The sequence below is a fragment of the Vitis riparia genome, chromosome 10 (genome assembly GCF_004353265.1).
Source record: "Vitis riparia cultivar Riparia Gloire de Montpellier isolate 1030 chromosome 10, EGFV_Vit.rip_1.0, whole genome shotgun sequence".
In the NCBI taxonomy this organism is placed as follows: domain Eukaryota; kingdom Viridiplantae; phylum Streptophyta; class Magnoliopsida; order Vitales; family Vitaceae; genus Vitis; species Vitis riparia.
Genome location: NC_048440.1, coordinates 18623730 through 18641371, shown reverse-complemented (window position 1 = coordinate 18641371; position 17642 = coordinate 18623730). Strand labels below are relative to the sequence as shown.

Sequence of the window (17642 nt, the reverse complement as noted above, 5' to 3'; positions counted from 1 at the left end):
GACTTTCCCACCAAGTAATTGCAAGTCCTTTGACAGTTTTACCCTCGATTTTGGGACGGTGGTGTAGCTGAAAGTCAACAAATCTTTTTTTAGTGGTGGCCTATGATACTCATGGACGTGTACATAGAGACGCATCCAGGAAATTCAGGGCATGATTCCCTACTTTTCAAGTCAAAGTCCATTCTGCAAGCCTCTCACTCCGCACCGTCCATACCTCGGATGCTAGTCACATCAGCTACGCATGGGAGGATATTCCAAGTTCGACAGAATATTCTTATCATGGTCAGTCAAGTTAGCCCAGTCCATTTCCATTTTTATGGGTCAAGGCCTGGCTAGACCCAAAATATTTTAGCTCTGTGCATTCGCTCAATGAAGCCCAATCCAATTTCCCACATCAAACAATTTCCTTTTCAATTTATTGCTAAAATATTCAAATGAAATTAACCTCAATTCAGTTGGCCAAGCCTTGGATTGGAGCAACGGAAATAGCCAACTTCCATCCCCTTAAAGAATACCAGAAGAAAAAAAAAAATCAATTAAGCAATTTTAAAGAATTTTATTGCTGCTAGACACCTAGTAATACAAATGAAGCCACTGTCCCTGTATTAAGAGCAGATTCTGCCCCGGCTCAATGAAACTGAAAAAGCAAGCCCAACCAAATGCTATATCTTCTGTAACTCAAATATTTTCCACTACATGTAGCAAAGCCAACATCTGTTTCACCCATAGCTTGGAGAATTGGTCACCGTTTTGTAAACATCCCTTGTGTTAGCAATGAGAAATCGTAATCATTTCCTGATTTAGGAAGACTGACAGATGAATTTGGCAATGCCGAAGGCGGCCTGCCAGCTCCTGTCATTGTAACACCGTTGATCGGATGAACTGGGCTCATATTATACATGCTGCAAAAGAAAACGGTGAGAATACCATCAGCTTACCCACATCTTGATCAGAATCTGCTAGTGTACATTGTATACATCTTAGCCAATGAATACCCTTACATTTTCCTAGCTGAAATTTTTGTAAGACAGGCTTAAGTAATTGAACCAGTTACTGAACTTGAATGGTGATTGAACAAACGTGTGCATACACCAGTGTCTTAAGCACATAAATTTGTAATTGAATAGGTTGATTTTGTATCAAAATTTAGCTGGGGAAGTATTTTTCTTGCTTATAATAGATATGAACAGTGCAGTTTTGCATTTCACAGCGGGAAACCAAGCACTTAAAAAATGCTAACCAAATCATTAGTAATGACATCCCTCTAAACAATATGCTGCTTTGGCTCCTAGTTATCAAATTCGAGGACTGGAGGCTAATCCTTCCCCACTCTCCACTCTCATGAATTGGGAAAAGTTATCCAGTGTAACCCATCCAAAACCAACTAAATACTTATAAAACAGTTTTGAGGATCTTTGAGCTATACCTGTTGGAGTTGATATTGAACCATATAACAAATATATATCCATGCTTGTTTTGTGTCTGTGTGCATGCATTATAGACAATGAACACACACAAGCACTATGGATCAAGTTTGTTATTGCAATTGCCAGCTTTACATTGGTTTTAAATTTCAGTTACTTAGGTGTCATCAAATATATATGGCATCTTGATGTTTTATGATACAATGTGTTATCAATTTAATTATATAACCATCTTTTTAATGTTAATATTTATCTTAGTTTTCACTCAAAATTCAACCAAACCACAGAACTATCCACCTTAGACAGTTTCATAAAGCCCATCCTAGAATTATATAACTGTTATGATCCAGTGAAAATTGGCTTCCTTTACAAGAATTAGACCCAATCTGATCAGGTTCAGCTTTATCAAAATGCTTACTAAATATAGACCTTGACACTAGGATGATGAACATGTCAAATTAACTGTGTGCTTACCTTGACGTTGGACAAGGAACATTAGTTCCCGACGAATGTGCTGGTAAAGGACCATTAGTTCCCAACGAATGTGTTGGTAAAGGAACATTAGTTCCCGACCAATGTGTTGGTCGGATGTTTCCCATCTGGCACAAGAAGACAATAACAAAGATAAGAGATGGGATTTTGATCCAAGACTTAATGCAAGTTCTCTATGAGGCGAACCTGCATATGTTTCTGTGGCTCAGTGACTGGTGTCAACACTCCAGGCCTTTGATGACCAATATTTCCCCAGTTCTGAGTAGATAAGTGAACACCATTGGTTCCAGGTTGATGTATACTGCCAGAAAAAGTGTGGGACCCATTAGACCTTGCTGCAGCAGCCATGAGAAAGGACTGTTGTTGGGCTAGCATTGCAACTTGTTGTTGATGGATAGAAAATGGAGACACCATGCTGGACTGCATGAAGTTAAAAATAAAAAGATAAGACAAAGGCACATTTCTTAAGCAAAAAACAAAGCACAAAATGAATCCATTAAAGTACTATAGCCATATCTTGTTTTTCTGTTTTCATCAGATGATACCATAGTTATTTTCAGATGCTAAACCTTCACTTTCAAGTTTATCTTAACAGAGTGTTAGATTTGAAACTTGAGCCAAGGTCTTGACCCGGTTACAACAGAGAAGGCAACATATTAATAATCGCACTATAAAATGGGCATTGGGATTTTCCACCAAGTTATTTGGTGAAGATTCAGCACTTTTGCATATTTTGGTCACTAAAATGAATACCGTTCGGCCACAACAGTAGCACTCTTTACTTAATGTTTCTGAAAATTCCATTAGTAAGGTTGAATGGCACACCTTTTCAAAGAGGTTCATAATGTCATTTTTCATATCTTTCTGGGGTTTCTCTAAAATGGGTGGTGTGACCAATGTCAAATCTTTAAAGAGATCCTCAATTCCAGTTTTAGACTGAATATTGCTTTCAACTGGATTTGATGGAGTACTTTTCTCCACTGTTGATGAAGCTTCAGCAGCTGCAAGTTGAAGGTCAAAAGTAATAGATATGGAGTTAAATTATGCATTTCACCGCTCTAACTAATATTTATTAAATGATGAAAAATCTACCCCAAAAACTTGTAATAAGAAAGGCATAAAAGTAGCAATAATTGCTTAGGAGAAATATCAAGGAAAGAAACATACATTGAAACCCTGCTGACACACCATTAGCAGCAGATATCCCAGAATCATTTTCTCTAGAATCCTTCACAGAGAGCATTCTGAAAAGATCAGTGGCGTAATCAACTCTGGGTGGTGACACAATTGGTGTAGCAGTAGCAGCCTGCTTTACAGGTTCAGCTTTTGAAATTGATGACTCTGATTTCTGTACATTCTTCTGTGGTTGTGGATCAGGGGTGGTCTGTTCATCGTGTATGATGTCAGCTTGGTTGTATCATCAATATCCCTTTTTTGGGTTTACATGGGGAAACCATAGCATCACATTCTCTATAAAAATAATAGATGCATAACAATGGCATAATGATTCTAAATTTCATGACAGCCCTGTTAGACCCATGGGCATCAATTAGTGGCATGTGTTCATCTCATTGAAATTTCTATATCCAGTTAGAAGAATAGGGATGATACAAGCTCAACACAGTTCAACCAAACAGAATGTACATAGTATTGGCATGATGATTCCAAATTGCATGACAGCCCTGTTAGACCAGTCAATATCAATTAAGGCCATGTGTTTATGTCATTGAAATTGCTATATGCCATTAGAAGAATAAGGATGATACAAACTCAATGCAGTTGCATTATGCAGCTAACCTACTATACTAACTGGATAAGACAAAATGCAATATCAAATAAATCCGGGACTTAGTTTTTCCGATTATTGATTTTCTAATAAGCAGCAATGGTAATTTAAAAGCTAAAAGGTAAAAGGCTTTTAGAATTTTTAAATTTTCCTTGGTTATCTTGTTGGCTTCTTTTTAAGGAGTTTCTTCTCTTGTTTTGGTTAGATTCTTGTAGAGTGGAAGGATGTCTAGGTTGTATATATATTGGTTAGATTCTCATGGTGTGGAAGGATGTCTTTGTCATATATATAAACATATATAAGGTAAAATGCCCAAATAAATCAGAGTCCACTCTGGTAACAACGTGAGTATTTTTCTTTTTTTAACCTGAAACTTCATCATGATAATTTTTGGGAATATAACTATTTCCCTTTTAATTTTCTTTGCAATCAAATCTGTGCTACCTCTACATTTGAAAAAATCAAATTTATTGTTAGGGCATATTAAAATTAACCACTAGCAGTTCTTTAGCGTATTGTAGGGTAGTTCTCTTTGTGCAACATGAATTTGATCTCTTCCCATTATGAAGAATACTGATAGAATGGAATAAGATGCAATAAACAGAAAGTTAGAAGAATCTATAATGAATGAAAAGAAGCAAAAGGCAGGGAAAAAAAAAAAGAAAAATGAAGAAGAAGAAGAAAGAAGAAAGAAAAATCAGCACAAAGAGGACAAATGAACAGCTTACTACCTGCTTTGACACTTTAGAAGCTGCAGGAATTCTACTTTTTGAAGCAGGAATACTGCTATTTGTATTGGGTGGATGAATATTTTTTTTGTCAGAGGAATGTTCAACATTGTTGGTATATCTATGTGCACCACTACCCCCAGGTCTAGGTCTATAAGCAGAAGCCTTCTGTTGACTCTCCCTTGAGTGTGATATTGCTTTTCCATCCCTAGGAACCCATCTTTTCTCTTCATACCTAACAGATATGTATATATATATATATAAGCATTATTAAATGTAAGCAGCGGTAGAAAAACAAATAAAAAGAATAGGAGAATTCCATAATTTGATACTGGTCACTCCAAAAATCATACTTTGCACGAATAAAATTCTCAATTCCAACTCTATCATAATTAGGAGGCAGCTCTGCTTCCCAGTAGCTATTTGATTTCTCATTTCCCATTGCTGCAAACAACAAGAAACCAAACTTATTTCAGTTCCCAATATTTCAATTCTGCTTAACTTGATGTCAATTAAAATAAAGCAAAACACAGAAGTAAGAGAGGCTCTTACACTGAATAAATGCAACCTGATCTGGAAGCCATGTGTCCAGTGTGGCAGATCTCACCTGCAGCAAAAGCATTCAGAATCTCTACAGTTGCATTGCTCAAAAGAAGGGATATTTTGTGTGGCCATGGAAATCTATAAATTACTGGGAAGAATTAAATAAAACTGAAAAGAGCGCCTTGTAGAACCATGGTATGCAAACAACACAAACTAGAGGTCTAAAGAGGGATTACTCATTGAGTTGGACCCACTAGTGAAAGAAGCACAAAGAGTCCAAGAAATCCTCACAAAAAATACAAATAGAAAAACAAAATAAAAATAAAATAAATACATGACAATAAATGTGTGAAAGGAATGCACATTTTGAACATTTAATATCTAGTGATGACTTCTGAAGAGACATGGATATTTATATTGTACAAAAAGACGTTTTCTTTAGGCAAGTTTTCTGGTAAGCTGGGCATTCAAGTGAGGAAACAATAGTATCTTTAAAAAATAAGGAATACATAAATATGAATACTAAAAGGTATTAATAATTATCTATATGCAAAGTGGTTAAGAAAAGAGTGGCAGGTGGGAAATTCATGCGAGGAATCAGAAACCCGCAGAAAAAACAAAGCCATTCATTTGACATGCTTAGAATCTGAATATGCATCATGATGAGTAATCATGTCAATAATGCATTAGAAGTATGTGCATTAGAAGTATGCTTAGAGACTAAATGTGGGAAGTTCTCTGTTAAGTCTCTCTACAAAGCCCTAGAATCAGGCCCTTCAGTCTCTTTCCCATCGAATGTCAATTGGAAATCATGTGTGCAGCCCAAAGTGAGTTTTTTTGGGTGGGAAGCAACTTGGGGAAAAGCTCTTACTTTGGACCAACTTTAGAAAAGGGGATGGCCTTTAGCAAATAGATGCTACCTTTGCCAAATGCATGAGGAATCAATAGATCACATCCTCCTCCACTGTGCCAAGACAAGGACTCTTTGGATGTTGTTTTTCACTCTCTTTGGGGTGTAGTGGGTGCTGTCAACCTCAGTTAAGGCAAAGCTCTTGGGCTGGGATGGGTCCTTTGTGGGAAAAAAGAGAAAGGAAGTTTGGAGAGCAGACCCCTTATGTATTTTTTGGGTGGTTTGGAAGGCAAGGAACAAAATTGTGTTTAAAGATGATGTGTTGTCCATCCAAAAACTTAAGAGTTTTTTTGTTTATTTTCTTTGGTTAGAGACGAAATTGTTCATAAAAGATGGTCCTTCAACTTTAGTTGGTTTCATAAAAGATGCTATTTTAGCGTCTCTTTTCAATATAGTTTTTTCTCTTTTACTTATCAAAATATATATATATATACACACATTAGAAGTATGTGAATTAACAATAAAAATATCAAGAAAAAAAATGTAGGTCTGGCTGCATGTGAGGGAGGGTGGTAGGGCCCAAAAAACTGGTAGCTTAACAATCAGAATATAAAAGAAGTACCAATAACATGAGAGAATAGAATATAATACTTTGGCTATGTGCAACAAAAAGCTGGTAGCTTGAACAATAAGAATATCAAGAAAGTGACTGCCAAGAAGCCACTTTGGCAATTCCAAGAGGATGAGAGAATAGATTAAGATACTTTGGTTATGTGCAGTAAAGCCTAGTGACTGCTAGTGAGGAGTGACAGACAGATGAGCAAAGACAAAAAGACATGTAGAGTCAGAAAAGGCATGGTGCTGTACAAATTAAAACACTAGATGTTGGAACAAGGGCTCATTAGACTTGAGTAGTCAGTTTGCAACAATCTAGGACTGAATTATAAAACATAGAATGACAAATTACCATGATTTTGGGTGAAGTAAAGCAAAAGTTATCACACTAAAGAGTATTACTTAAAGAATCTATACATCATTTATATAAATACATCTTCAAACTAGATATCATCAATATATATTCAAAATTTCCTAACTCCCATATTTTGATTAGTACATTTCTGTAGCAAAGATAAGCCCAAGGCAAAAACAATCAACTCAGAGAATAACTTATGGTGTTCCCATCTCTATATGGGCAGAAAATGAAAAATAAAATAGCCAAACTTGTAACATTCCTAATGCATGAACTGGCAGTGACAAGTACAGGTTATGTAACAAAGCTATCCCTGGGCTAAGTTAACAACAGACAAGTCATCCAAGAAAACCAAGTTTAACTTCGTCAAGAAAAGTGGTTCCTTAAACTCTCACAAGTACAAGAATGCCAAATGACAAATGACCCACAAACTAGTGAAAAATGCTGTAGACATATTCTGAGCACCTAAGGATTTCACAACTTCACCTCACTTCCTGGCTAACCGTATATCGTGTTGTCAACTCATCTATGCATGTAAAACACATAAAAACTTTAACTGCATAGAAAAATGTACCTTTGATATGTGTACTCCAAGACTTCTGTGGATCCCTGAACATTGCATGCATATAAAAATTCCTAGATTCACACTAGCCCATCGTGGAGCTCTGCATAGCAAACAATTAATATTATGAGTTCAAAACCCTCATGCACACACGCCACATAGGAATTCTGACGCATATTCTTTTTTATTCCACATTGTTGTCTGTATTCCTTTCCCACACATGTTGACACACAACAGCAAAAACAAAGTCATATAAAAATCTAGCATAATTCAGTTTTATTATCAAAAGATGCAACATTGTTGCCTATATTTCCTTCCCTGATCCTCACTATCCAAAGACCCATGTTGTTTCTTCTAAACAAAAGCACTATCCGTATTGCTCTTAGATACCTACTTGCTTTTGCAGTCAGCACATTCCCTGTTCTCTGGTAATTTAAGAAGCCCCTCCAAAATCTGCAAATAGAGACAAGGGATAAGCAATTCCATTTATTCACAAGGACAAACCTAACGACAAAAAGAAAAAGAACTAATAAAGAAATGTCCAGTCAGAAAGAAATGTCAGTAGGATTAACACGAATTGCAGGTTTGCTGTGGATCACAGGTGAAGATTAACCATGATCTCACTATGGTTCCATTATGCAATCTAAGAAGAGATCAACGTTACTTCTATGAGGTTTTCAACCGTTAGATTAAATCAGACTTACAGGGAAGCCGTGAGAGAAGAGCCATGGTAAATAAACATGTAGGAATGCCCAAACAATGGTTAGGTTCCTCCATAACTGAAGCAGATACTCTTGAATAAACCCAACAGCATGTCTTTGGTGAGTTGGTTTTTAGCTGACCATTAATTTTAAACTGCATCTTTCTTTTTCATTTGAGGAGAATCTTCCATTGTATATTCTTTATTTTTTCTCAGTAGAGGTTATTTCCATCAAATAAAATAAAAACCAGGGTGGAGGGGGGGTTGGTATATATATATATATATATAGCAATGCAACCCATGGGATAACCCACAGGTTGGTATTTCTCTTATCCTGCAGGAGGATGCCCTGAACCAATCCACCTTCAATGTAACCATCCTAAGAAATTGATAAATCAGTAGATGAAGCTTATTTTCAGAACACTCTATCCACTATATTGGACCCTGGCTCATGGTGAAGGCTAAGAAAACTGAACTTGGACCCTAAATAGGTAACTTATTTATCTCAGTCATCTCTCTGTACTTTTTTCATCTCTACACATCTATTGCTATTTCTTCAATGATGCCTTTCTATAATTGTTTTTCCTGAGACATTTTTTTGATAAGTAAATTTAAACATTAATGAGCCATGGTCCCGGCGTTGTTTTTCCTGAGACATGTTCACCAGGTTGTGGAAATAGTGTTGGTTACGAGGTGGAAATCACTTATATTTGTTTCAGATCTATTGGGATTGTTTTTACACAAATGAATACTAAATAATCTCTTTCAAACCTAGCCCCTAGTTTTGTAGAAAAAAGAAATTACCCTATTGAATATATTGATGGTAAATTATTGAACTGAATATTCACATGATTTTAAATCATTGCTGAACTATGGTAGTTTTACTTAGACCCCTCCCTCCCTCAGGGTGTGAGAAATTCTATCCAGTTTTAAAGATTAACAAATATTGTATATCTCATATAGCATAGGATAATATAAGTAAGAAAAAAAAAAAGTTCACGACACACTTAAATGTAGTTTTCTAGTAACATGTTGCATTATATATAAATTTAAAGAGGAAAAAAAAGGAAATGTACATTCCATATGAACTCAATCCATGCCTATGAGGTAACTCTAAATAATAAATATGTAAAACACACTACCCTTAAAATAATACTCCTTACGTAATACACAGCTGTGTATACCTGCATGCATATAATATCTATATTATTAGTAGTAGATAGCATATGAGTTACAACTCATAAAGTGGGCCAGTGGGCCTTGATTTCGGACATCCTGGCATCAGCAAAGACCTTAGACAGCGAAGAAAGGAACAGAATGCGTCATTGAGAAAACAAAAGGAAAAGTACATAAACTTCTTTTTTTTTTTCATGCAGAAATCAGTTAGCCAAGTAAAACAAAGAAGTAAACATTTGAGACAATAATTATTTGGCAAGATACAAGTCAATGCTAATAAATATTAAATCCTCCAATGCAATCAGTGAATTGGGGAACAAATTCCAAGAAAAACAATTTGCAAGGAACCCCAAATTTTGTTGTAGAACACAAGTAAGATCTCAAAACGAAAAATGAAGGCCACTCCTTGTCAGAATCGTATAATAACCACCCTTTTCAATTCAAACAGACAAACAAAATTTTAGTTCAAGCTTTGCTTAAACTCAAAGGCCTTAATAAAATTCTTGTGGGAAGAAATTCAAGCTTGGTGACTTACAAATGCCCACTCAATTATCCAACAAACACGAAGAGATGGACTAGAGTGAACAAAAAGAATAACTTGAACTAAATCAATCAAAACAAATCGTTAATGTTCCGTTTTGTCCCCGGAAAAGCATAGGAAATGAAACGAAATAAAAACTTCCAACTCGACTGAATCCAATACAGCCAACTTAGTTCAGGCGAGCCTTCTTATTTAGCAAACCAATGAACAGACCAAAAGCAATATCCAAACTCTCATTCCCTGCTTTTCCTAAATTTTCTCGGCAACCAAACGAAAACTCAACCAATAAAAAATACAAATAAAAGTAAAACACGGAACCTTTCTGTGCCTGGCATTGAGCTCTTTGGAAACACTGGCCTTGTCGTTCATGTCGTCGGCGCCTAATCGAGATATTTCAAAGATCAGAAAGACGCAACTTTCGCGCCTGCCGTCACTTTCTCGGCCTCTCTCTTCTCCGAGAATCTGAGGAACGATAAAGGAAGGAAGAAGAAGGAAAAGGAAGATTGAAATTTGAAAGTGAGGGTATCCTTTGACCTTTTGCTTTCACTCTTCTCTTATTTGGAGGCCGCCGTCTGCACGCGTTTCAATACTTTCTTGGTACTTTAGCCGCCCTCTTCCGTGGCTTGCCCGGATTTCCTTGCTCCAGTTTTGGTCATTGCCGTCCAAGAATAAGAATATTGTTTGGACGAGTATTTCGGAATTAATTTGAATTATTTAATAAAAAGGAAAAAGATTTAAAAAAAAAAAAAAAAAAACATATGACTATGTGAGAGAGCAATATCTTTTTTTATTTCCTAAAATAAAAATACTTGTGGTATCTTGAGTGCGTGACGCACGAAGATAACCAGGATTCTTTTGCTTCACAACGGCATTCTTGACTTGTTGGATCATTGGTTGGACTCTGCCGTGAGGACAAAAGAATTAGAAGATGAGATTAGAAATTTTGGATTACCTACACCAACCACAACACATTATGCGTATAATTTAGCTTTGTATCTACTTTGTATTTCTATTATTTTTTATCTTAATCTTAATTTTTTTATGTTTTGATCATGATTATTTTTACTTGCTAATTTATTTATATCTTTATTTTATATATTTGTATATTTATTTCAATGGTTTGAATTTTACAATCGAGATTGTGAGTTTGATAGATATTAAATCAATATCTTAAAAAAATTTCAAATAAAAGAGTTGTAAGAAAATAAAAAATTATGTTTTAAAAATTTATAAATTTAGAGGTATAATGATTGAAAATGTAATATCTCACACGAGATAATAAATAAAGTTTTTTATATTGTATAAGAGTTATTTTTAACTTTTCAATGCATTTTAAAATTGTAAAATCCGTTTAAGTTTACGGTTGACAGCATCCATATGATTGAGAACATGTTATTACGAATGGTATTAAAATGATATAACTTGTTTGGTTTCGTGAGAGGCGTTTGTCTGTTTGACATGTAATTTGTTCGACACAATAAGGACGTCATGTTTATATGAAGGATATTTGTAATATTTCACATCAAATAGTAAAAAAAAGTTCATCACATAAGTGTGAGGTTTTTTTAATCATATAAAATACGTTTTAAAATTATGAGGGCTTTTTAGGTTTACAACGAATAATATTTATATATTTCAAAGCAGTTACAGAAAATGTTTTATTTTAACACATATTTAATAAGTATTTTAAAAAAAATCACATTTTTAGTAATATAATATATCATAATAACACTATTAATTATATAAAAATATTATTCTTTATATGCAAATATTAAATAACTTTTGTAGTAATATTTTTATTAGATACAAAATTGGTATAGAACAAAAACATTTTTTTATTGGAATTATTCTAAAATGACCCTCACATCTTGATAACAATGGATAATGGCGGTTATGGACTCTAATGTTATGTTTAGTTAAAAATAAATAAAAAGAAGAGTAGAAAATGATTTTTTTTTGTTTAATTGCCTTATAAAAAAATACAAAAAAAAGTCACATGTAATTAAAATTAATTATAAATTTATATATTTTTTAATTATTTAATTTTTATATCAAATAGTTAAAATAAAGGAAATGGATGTAAAACAACATATAAAAATAATGCAATGATTTTAAATCAATTTTTTTTATTTCCTCCTACTTTTCTTCTTTATTTTCTTTTCATTGACCTTCCCTTAAATTTTCGGAAACGAAATATAACCTAAAGAAGGGAAGACGCAGAAGAGTCTTCAAAAATGGTCGTTAACAAATTGAATAAAAAATATTAAAATAATTGTATTAAAAATGGTGCTTCATTCCTTATTGAAATTTATATGGACGAAGGGAACATGACTTATAATAAATAAAAAATAAAAAGTAAAAATTTAGTTGTGGTTTGGATACCTTTTTGTTTTTAATTTTTAAAATCAGAAAATAGTAATAATTTTTATATAATTTGAATTTATTTTATAAGATAAAGATAAGAAATTCGATAAAATGTATGTTTACCAAAAAAGGTTATGTTTCATATTTCTAAAAGATGACATGCTTATATGGAATGATATCCATCAAAAAAAATATTTCCAAAAGATGAAACTGATAAAGAAGGTAAAATATTCTAAAGAAGCAAAAAATATAAGAATTATTTTCTAATTTCCAGAAATAGAAAAAATGAAAATCATACAAGAACATGTCGAGTAACATACCAAAAACAACACAAATGTTTTTTGACGAAGTAAACATCAGGCCAGGTAAATGGTAGTTGCTCGCATCAGCCTTCCATAATATCATCACCAAACTTCTAACTGTCACAGCAGAAGAAACAAAACATATACTCACGAAATGCATTACAGCAGCCGTAACAACAGCCTGGTAATCATATATAATCGTCCTGTCTTTTAGAATAATGCCGTGAATTGTTGCTAAAGCGCCTCTCCAGTGCCACAGGCAATTAAGAAGTGCAATACTCAGAAATGCATTTCTAAGCATATATTCTATATTGCATTTCTCCATTTCGTTTCAGGTCTTGAATGTTATTCACGCTTCTTGCTTAGTTTCAGTTTTGCTTCCATATCTCCACTATAGGGTGCAACATGGTATGCATACTGCTGGAGAACAGAGAAGACAACCATCTCGACACAAACCAAGACATTCTGAATAGCTTCTTGAATGTGCTCCACATCTAACCAGAAATGGTGTGATCGAATGATGCCCAGTGCAACTAGAATCTCGAGCACAATGCCCTGCATGTGGTTAAAAATGGCCTCTGTGAGCAAGTAATTTATTCAAGCAATATTCAAATTTCAAAAAACCTTTGAAGGAAAACTTCTAGCAGGAAAAAAAGGACATCAAGACAGAAATCAATATACACCCATGTCTGCTGTATGAGTGGGATCTATGGAAGTTTATTGCAACAGAAAAGGCAACACCCATGCACAAGCAGGATATATAATTAGAGGAATTGGAAGAAAGAGAGGAAAAGAGAAACTCAATGGCAATTGAAGGAGTGGCAACAAATCCAACAAAGGGAGTCCACTCTCTAAGAAAATCCACCATGTCTAGAATGAGGCTTAGCTAAAGTAACTTCGAACTTTACCAAAAAATGATCATTAATCCTGAAATTTTCTCCCATTCCTCTCCTAGCCAAGCACCAAAACAATGCATGGGGATCATTCATTGAACCCTCATTAACCTCCTATTTCCAGCAGCAAGATTCCAATAGAAAGCATACCAACCAACTTAAGGGTATCATGTATAAAATGTCAAAAAGAAAATAGTCGAAAACCAAAAAAATCTGGTGCCACATGAAATATAAGAAAAGGTGGTCCACTGATTCTACAGCCTCATGATAGGTTGACACATGATGCATAGATTGGGGTCCTGTTGATTAAGTGATCCACCCTGAACACCAAGTCTAAGCTATGCAAGCGAAGCCACTTTTGTGCACAAGGAAGTTGCCCCCCACTTCAAGGAGCTAACTTCTAAAACTAGGATCTTTAATGAGAAAATTAAATTTGTGCTATTAAGCCTCATCATACTATCTCTCACACCTCTATGCACCTAGAAACAGAGGGTCTTGATGCTTTCCAATTTTCAAGCATAGAGGTTTTCTATGGACACCACATTCCACTTCACACCCTCATCCACCCACCTCACAACATCACAAATCGAAGCCTTGTTAAACAACTCAATCATATGGAGATTTGGAAGCTTCTCTTGCAAACTTTTGGTGCAGTAGAACCATGGCAATTAGGATTTACATCACCGCATGAAAATCCTTTCAAAATATCATAAAGGGCACATCTCCTCCTTGAAGGCAACTCCTCTTATAAAATGGTTAAAGCCATTCATAATAGCCCTCCAAACCCTAAGCCCCCATAATCACCCCCAAACTCCTTTGAAGTTTGAACCACCGGGATCTGTTTTTCTTGCAAAATCTCCAAACCACCATACTTTTCTACAAAGCCCCCCCCATTAGTTTGCAAAACAATGAAGCCATTTCTCTAAGGGTAATTTGTAAGAACCACCAGTTCTCATCCTAAAGCCGCTCACCTCCCAACAACCACCTGTAGAGTCATTCTATGCTAGGTGAGACATGAATTTTCCCTCTTTCCTGCCCAAAACCAGGCTATATAGTCATTCTATGCTAGAATTAAACTTATTAAAATGTTTGACATTTTATTTTTAACCAATGCTGCAGTGAACCACCAGAAAACATGATGAAAGGTCAGTTAAACAGATGAAATGGCTCAAACTAGCAGCTTGAGTCATTATTGAGTCCTTAACCAACTTCTATGTGGTCCTTTCAACTTTATTGCATCTAGAAATGTAAATTAAACAAAAGCAATGATTTGAACAGCCCCTTGAATCAATATTGAGTCCCCACCCAATTTCTATGCATGGATTATTCAATTTGTTGGTAATTCAAAGCAAAAATGCATAAGTCATCAAGTCCAGCAGAACTCAAACTGGACTGAAAAAATGAGTAGAAACGCCTAAGTGCCAAAATTAGGAAGTTCTACTCTCCAGTCAAATGAGGATTAGCTTGATTCATAACATTTTAAATGGTCCATTAAAAATTCAAAATGGATTTAACCATCTGACTAAGATGATGACTCAAAATCCATAAATTTTCTAGGTGGAAACATTCCAGTGTAGTTTGCCCATTTGTTTTAGTTTATTTTCTAATGTCTAGAAGAGGTTCAACCATAGAAATTTTACTTTCAAGTTATCCAATGCTCTTCAACAACTTTTACAAAGCAATTAAGAAGGAAGGGGATGTGAAGTTGTACCTGCCAAAAGCAGAAGAAAACAATCCCTTTGACGCACATGAACTTTGTCAGGGGCTTGTGTGGTTTCAACTCCTTTGCAAACACATGATAAAACAAGACAAGGGAATAAAGAGCCAGTGAAACTGAAATGTTAAGAATGATGGTGAATGTCCAGCTCAACCAATTGGGATATATCCCAAGAATCTGTAGTGTTATCATCAAAATGGAGCATACAGGACGGATGACAACAAACTGCCATGTCCAATATTTGAGAAGCTTCAGTGTATGGTGATCCAGACGGACGGTTCGAGGCTGCAGTTTTTAGAACCACAAGTGTCAGAAATTCTTCTAGCCATATCGAGAACTCACAAAGCTTGTCTTATAAATATGTGTTTTGGAATACATATGAATCTTATCTCATAAAAAAACCTAACATGTAAAACATAAATGCATTCTGATCTCAGAAGAAACTGAAAACAGATCAGTGGAATGTGATTCAGTTGTTGTCAAGCCAAAGCTAAATTATCTTCAAAGATTGAGACAGACAGAAGCAAGAAAACAGATGATTTATGCCTTTGCTGCCAACTTGTTTAACATATGAAATGAAATCTTATGTTTATCCAAGATTAATATTTGAATTTAGATTTGAAATAACATCTCCTTCTTGAGTCTTAGTTATAGACACAAACCCTATTGAAATTGAAATAGCTCTTACCATAACACATTATTGAAGATAATCTTCTCAGATTGACCCTGGGGAAATAAAGAGAGGATAACTTCTTTCTCACCTGGAAAAGTGTCATTGGGAATGAGTGGTGGATTTCTCTCCCTTTAATTCCATCTGGCACTATGTTTTTGCTGATGGATATGTTCAAGTAGCTATACAATAAAGCCAGGAACTTAGCAATCACCTGCAAGTAACATAATGATGAGTTAACTGTGAGCTGATGAGTGAACATGAAAGAAGCCCGATGACAGCCAAATTATACATTAGTAAAACACACTAACCAGAGCCTCATAGCATTCCTTAATTGACTCCAAAAGCATAAAGAATGCTTTACTTCCCTGGAAATCTAACAACCCTACAAATGAGTCAACAGCATATATTGGAGCCATAAGGACGATAATGATTATGGCCTTTTGTTCCTTTGGGTTCTTCCAGTAAAACAGATGCTGTGATACGAGCTGGACCGTAAAATGCATTGAAAGCATTACGCAACCTGCAGATCCTAGTAGAGTAAGTTGTCCACGGTCCATTGTAGATATATCCATATCGGCTGCAAAACAAGAAGCCAGCATGGGATAAATATTCAGGATCTATCGGAGGTATGCATTTCCATTAAGGGAAACACTCATCTAAAGGTCCTGAAATGTCCTTATGCATGCTAAGTGAGGATTAAAGCTTTTGTTCGCTAACATTTCATATTACTTCAACAAAGAAATACATAATTCATTTACACTAATTAAACTATATGCAACAAATCACAGAATATTACATGAAAGATTGGGTGTAATAAAAAATGCATCTAATCATATAAATATGAAAATTTCAATAATCAATCAGACCTCACGGCAACACTAGCTTATGTATATGTGCATGTATATGAATACAATTATTACAATTTGTAATAACCAATAATGGTGAGTGAGAAATGTATGCTCTCCTTTCAAGAAATTGCAGTAACCTCCATAGACAGCCTAAATCTCAGTGACATTCAAGTCTGAAAAATCTACCAACCAAAAAATAAAAATAAAAATAAATTCTAGCATATCAATTATTACTACATTCTACATGTTATGCCATCAATATAAATTATAGTTAACAATTTTTCCCTAAGTAATTAACTCGTGCTGCTTTCACATACACAGTTAGCAATTTCAAGACATGTTTTTATTTATTTGTTCTGTCAATCTGTTTCCCGAAGATGAATTTACTTGTTAAAAGTTATTAAATTTTCATTTCGCTTAATTCTTGTAGTTTCAGAATATTGTTCATCGTACATAAATCTGGGACTACCGTTTCCTCACAATAGTCAAACGCCTTTTTCTCATTTCCAAAATGGTTTCCTACATCAAGTTCCTGTATATTCCTGAGAGTGTGTAACCTAGAAAATGATAAATGCAGCCTTTACTCAAATTTCATAGAACTTGGTAGATGAATCTTGAAATTTCATAAGTTCATGAACTTGAAAAAGCTGCTGTTCTGATCGAGATTATCGTTTCCCTCGGAAAAATTAATTAATCGAATCAAATTATTGAGAAAAAAAATTAGAGTACAACTGAAGTCATTTGGGAGCAGACAAACCTGATCGCTGAAATCAAAGGGCGGATCGGTGACTATATGAGATCCGACGAACAGAAGATTACTTGCTTCTTCAAGAAGAGATGCTGGAGACTCCGCTCATCAGCTGCTCTCTCCAGTTAAATTGGTCTGGCTGTGTTCAACTTCAATCACAGAGCGACGCGTCACGGCCAATATAGATCGCGCCATCTCATTTTGCGATGAGGTTTTCCAAGTTTGACCCGTCAATTAAAATGGAAGCCCATTGTCTCCGGGCTTTTTGTTGGAAATATTTAATCATGGGCTCCGCTTGGGCCCAGGTCCACTATGATGTCTTTTT

The 17642-nt window shown here is 35.0% G+C and overlaps 2 protein-coding genes across 2 annotated transcripts; both read right to left on the bottom strand.

The window, feature by feature from the left end:
* Nucleotides 1-385: 385 nt before the first annotated feature.
* LOC117924213 (ADP-ribosylation factor GTPase-activating protein AGD5-like) lies at nt 386-10447 on the bottom strand. The gene is made up of 11 exons (XM_034842799.1): nt 10091-10447; nt 7750-7808; nt 7368-7458; nt 4983-5037; nt 4784-4874; nt 4434-4665; nt 3084-3300; nt 2742-2917; nt 2103-2336; nt 1899-2023; nt 386-902 (listed from the first exon to the last, which is right to left on the bottom strand). Exons 1-11 carry the CDS (start codon nt 10139-10141, stop codon nt 743-745), a joined length of 1491 nt encoding a protein of 496 aa, XP_034698690.1. The 5' UTR covers nt 10142-10447; the 3' UTR covers nt 386-742.
* A 1927-nt stretch (nt 10448-12374) lies between these two features.
* On the bottom strand, nt 12375-17532 carry LOC117923846 (transmembrane protein 184 homolog DDB_G0279555-like). Its single transcript, XM_034842337.1, has 5 exons — nt 17327-17532; nt 16030-16298; nt 15810-15932; nt 15043-15333; nt 12375-12993 (listed from the first exon to the last, which is right to left on the bottom strand). The coding sequence occupies exons 2-5, from the start codon at nt 16291-16293 to the stop codon at nt 12784-12786; spliced, it is 888 nt and encodes a 295-aa protein (XP_034698228.1). The 5' UTR covers nt 16294-16298; nt 17327-17532; the 3' UTR covers nt 12375-12783.
* Nucleotides 17533-17642: the final 110 nt, after the last annotated feature.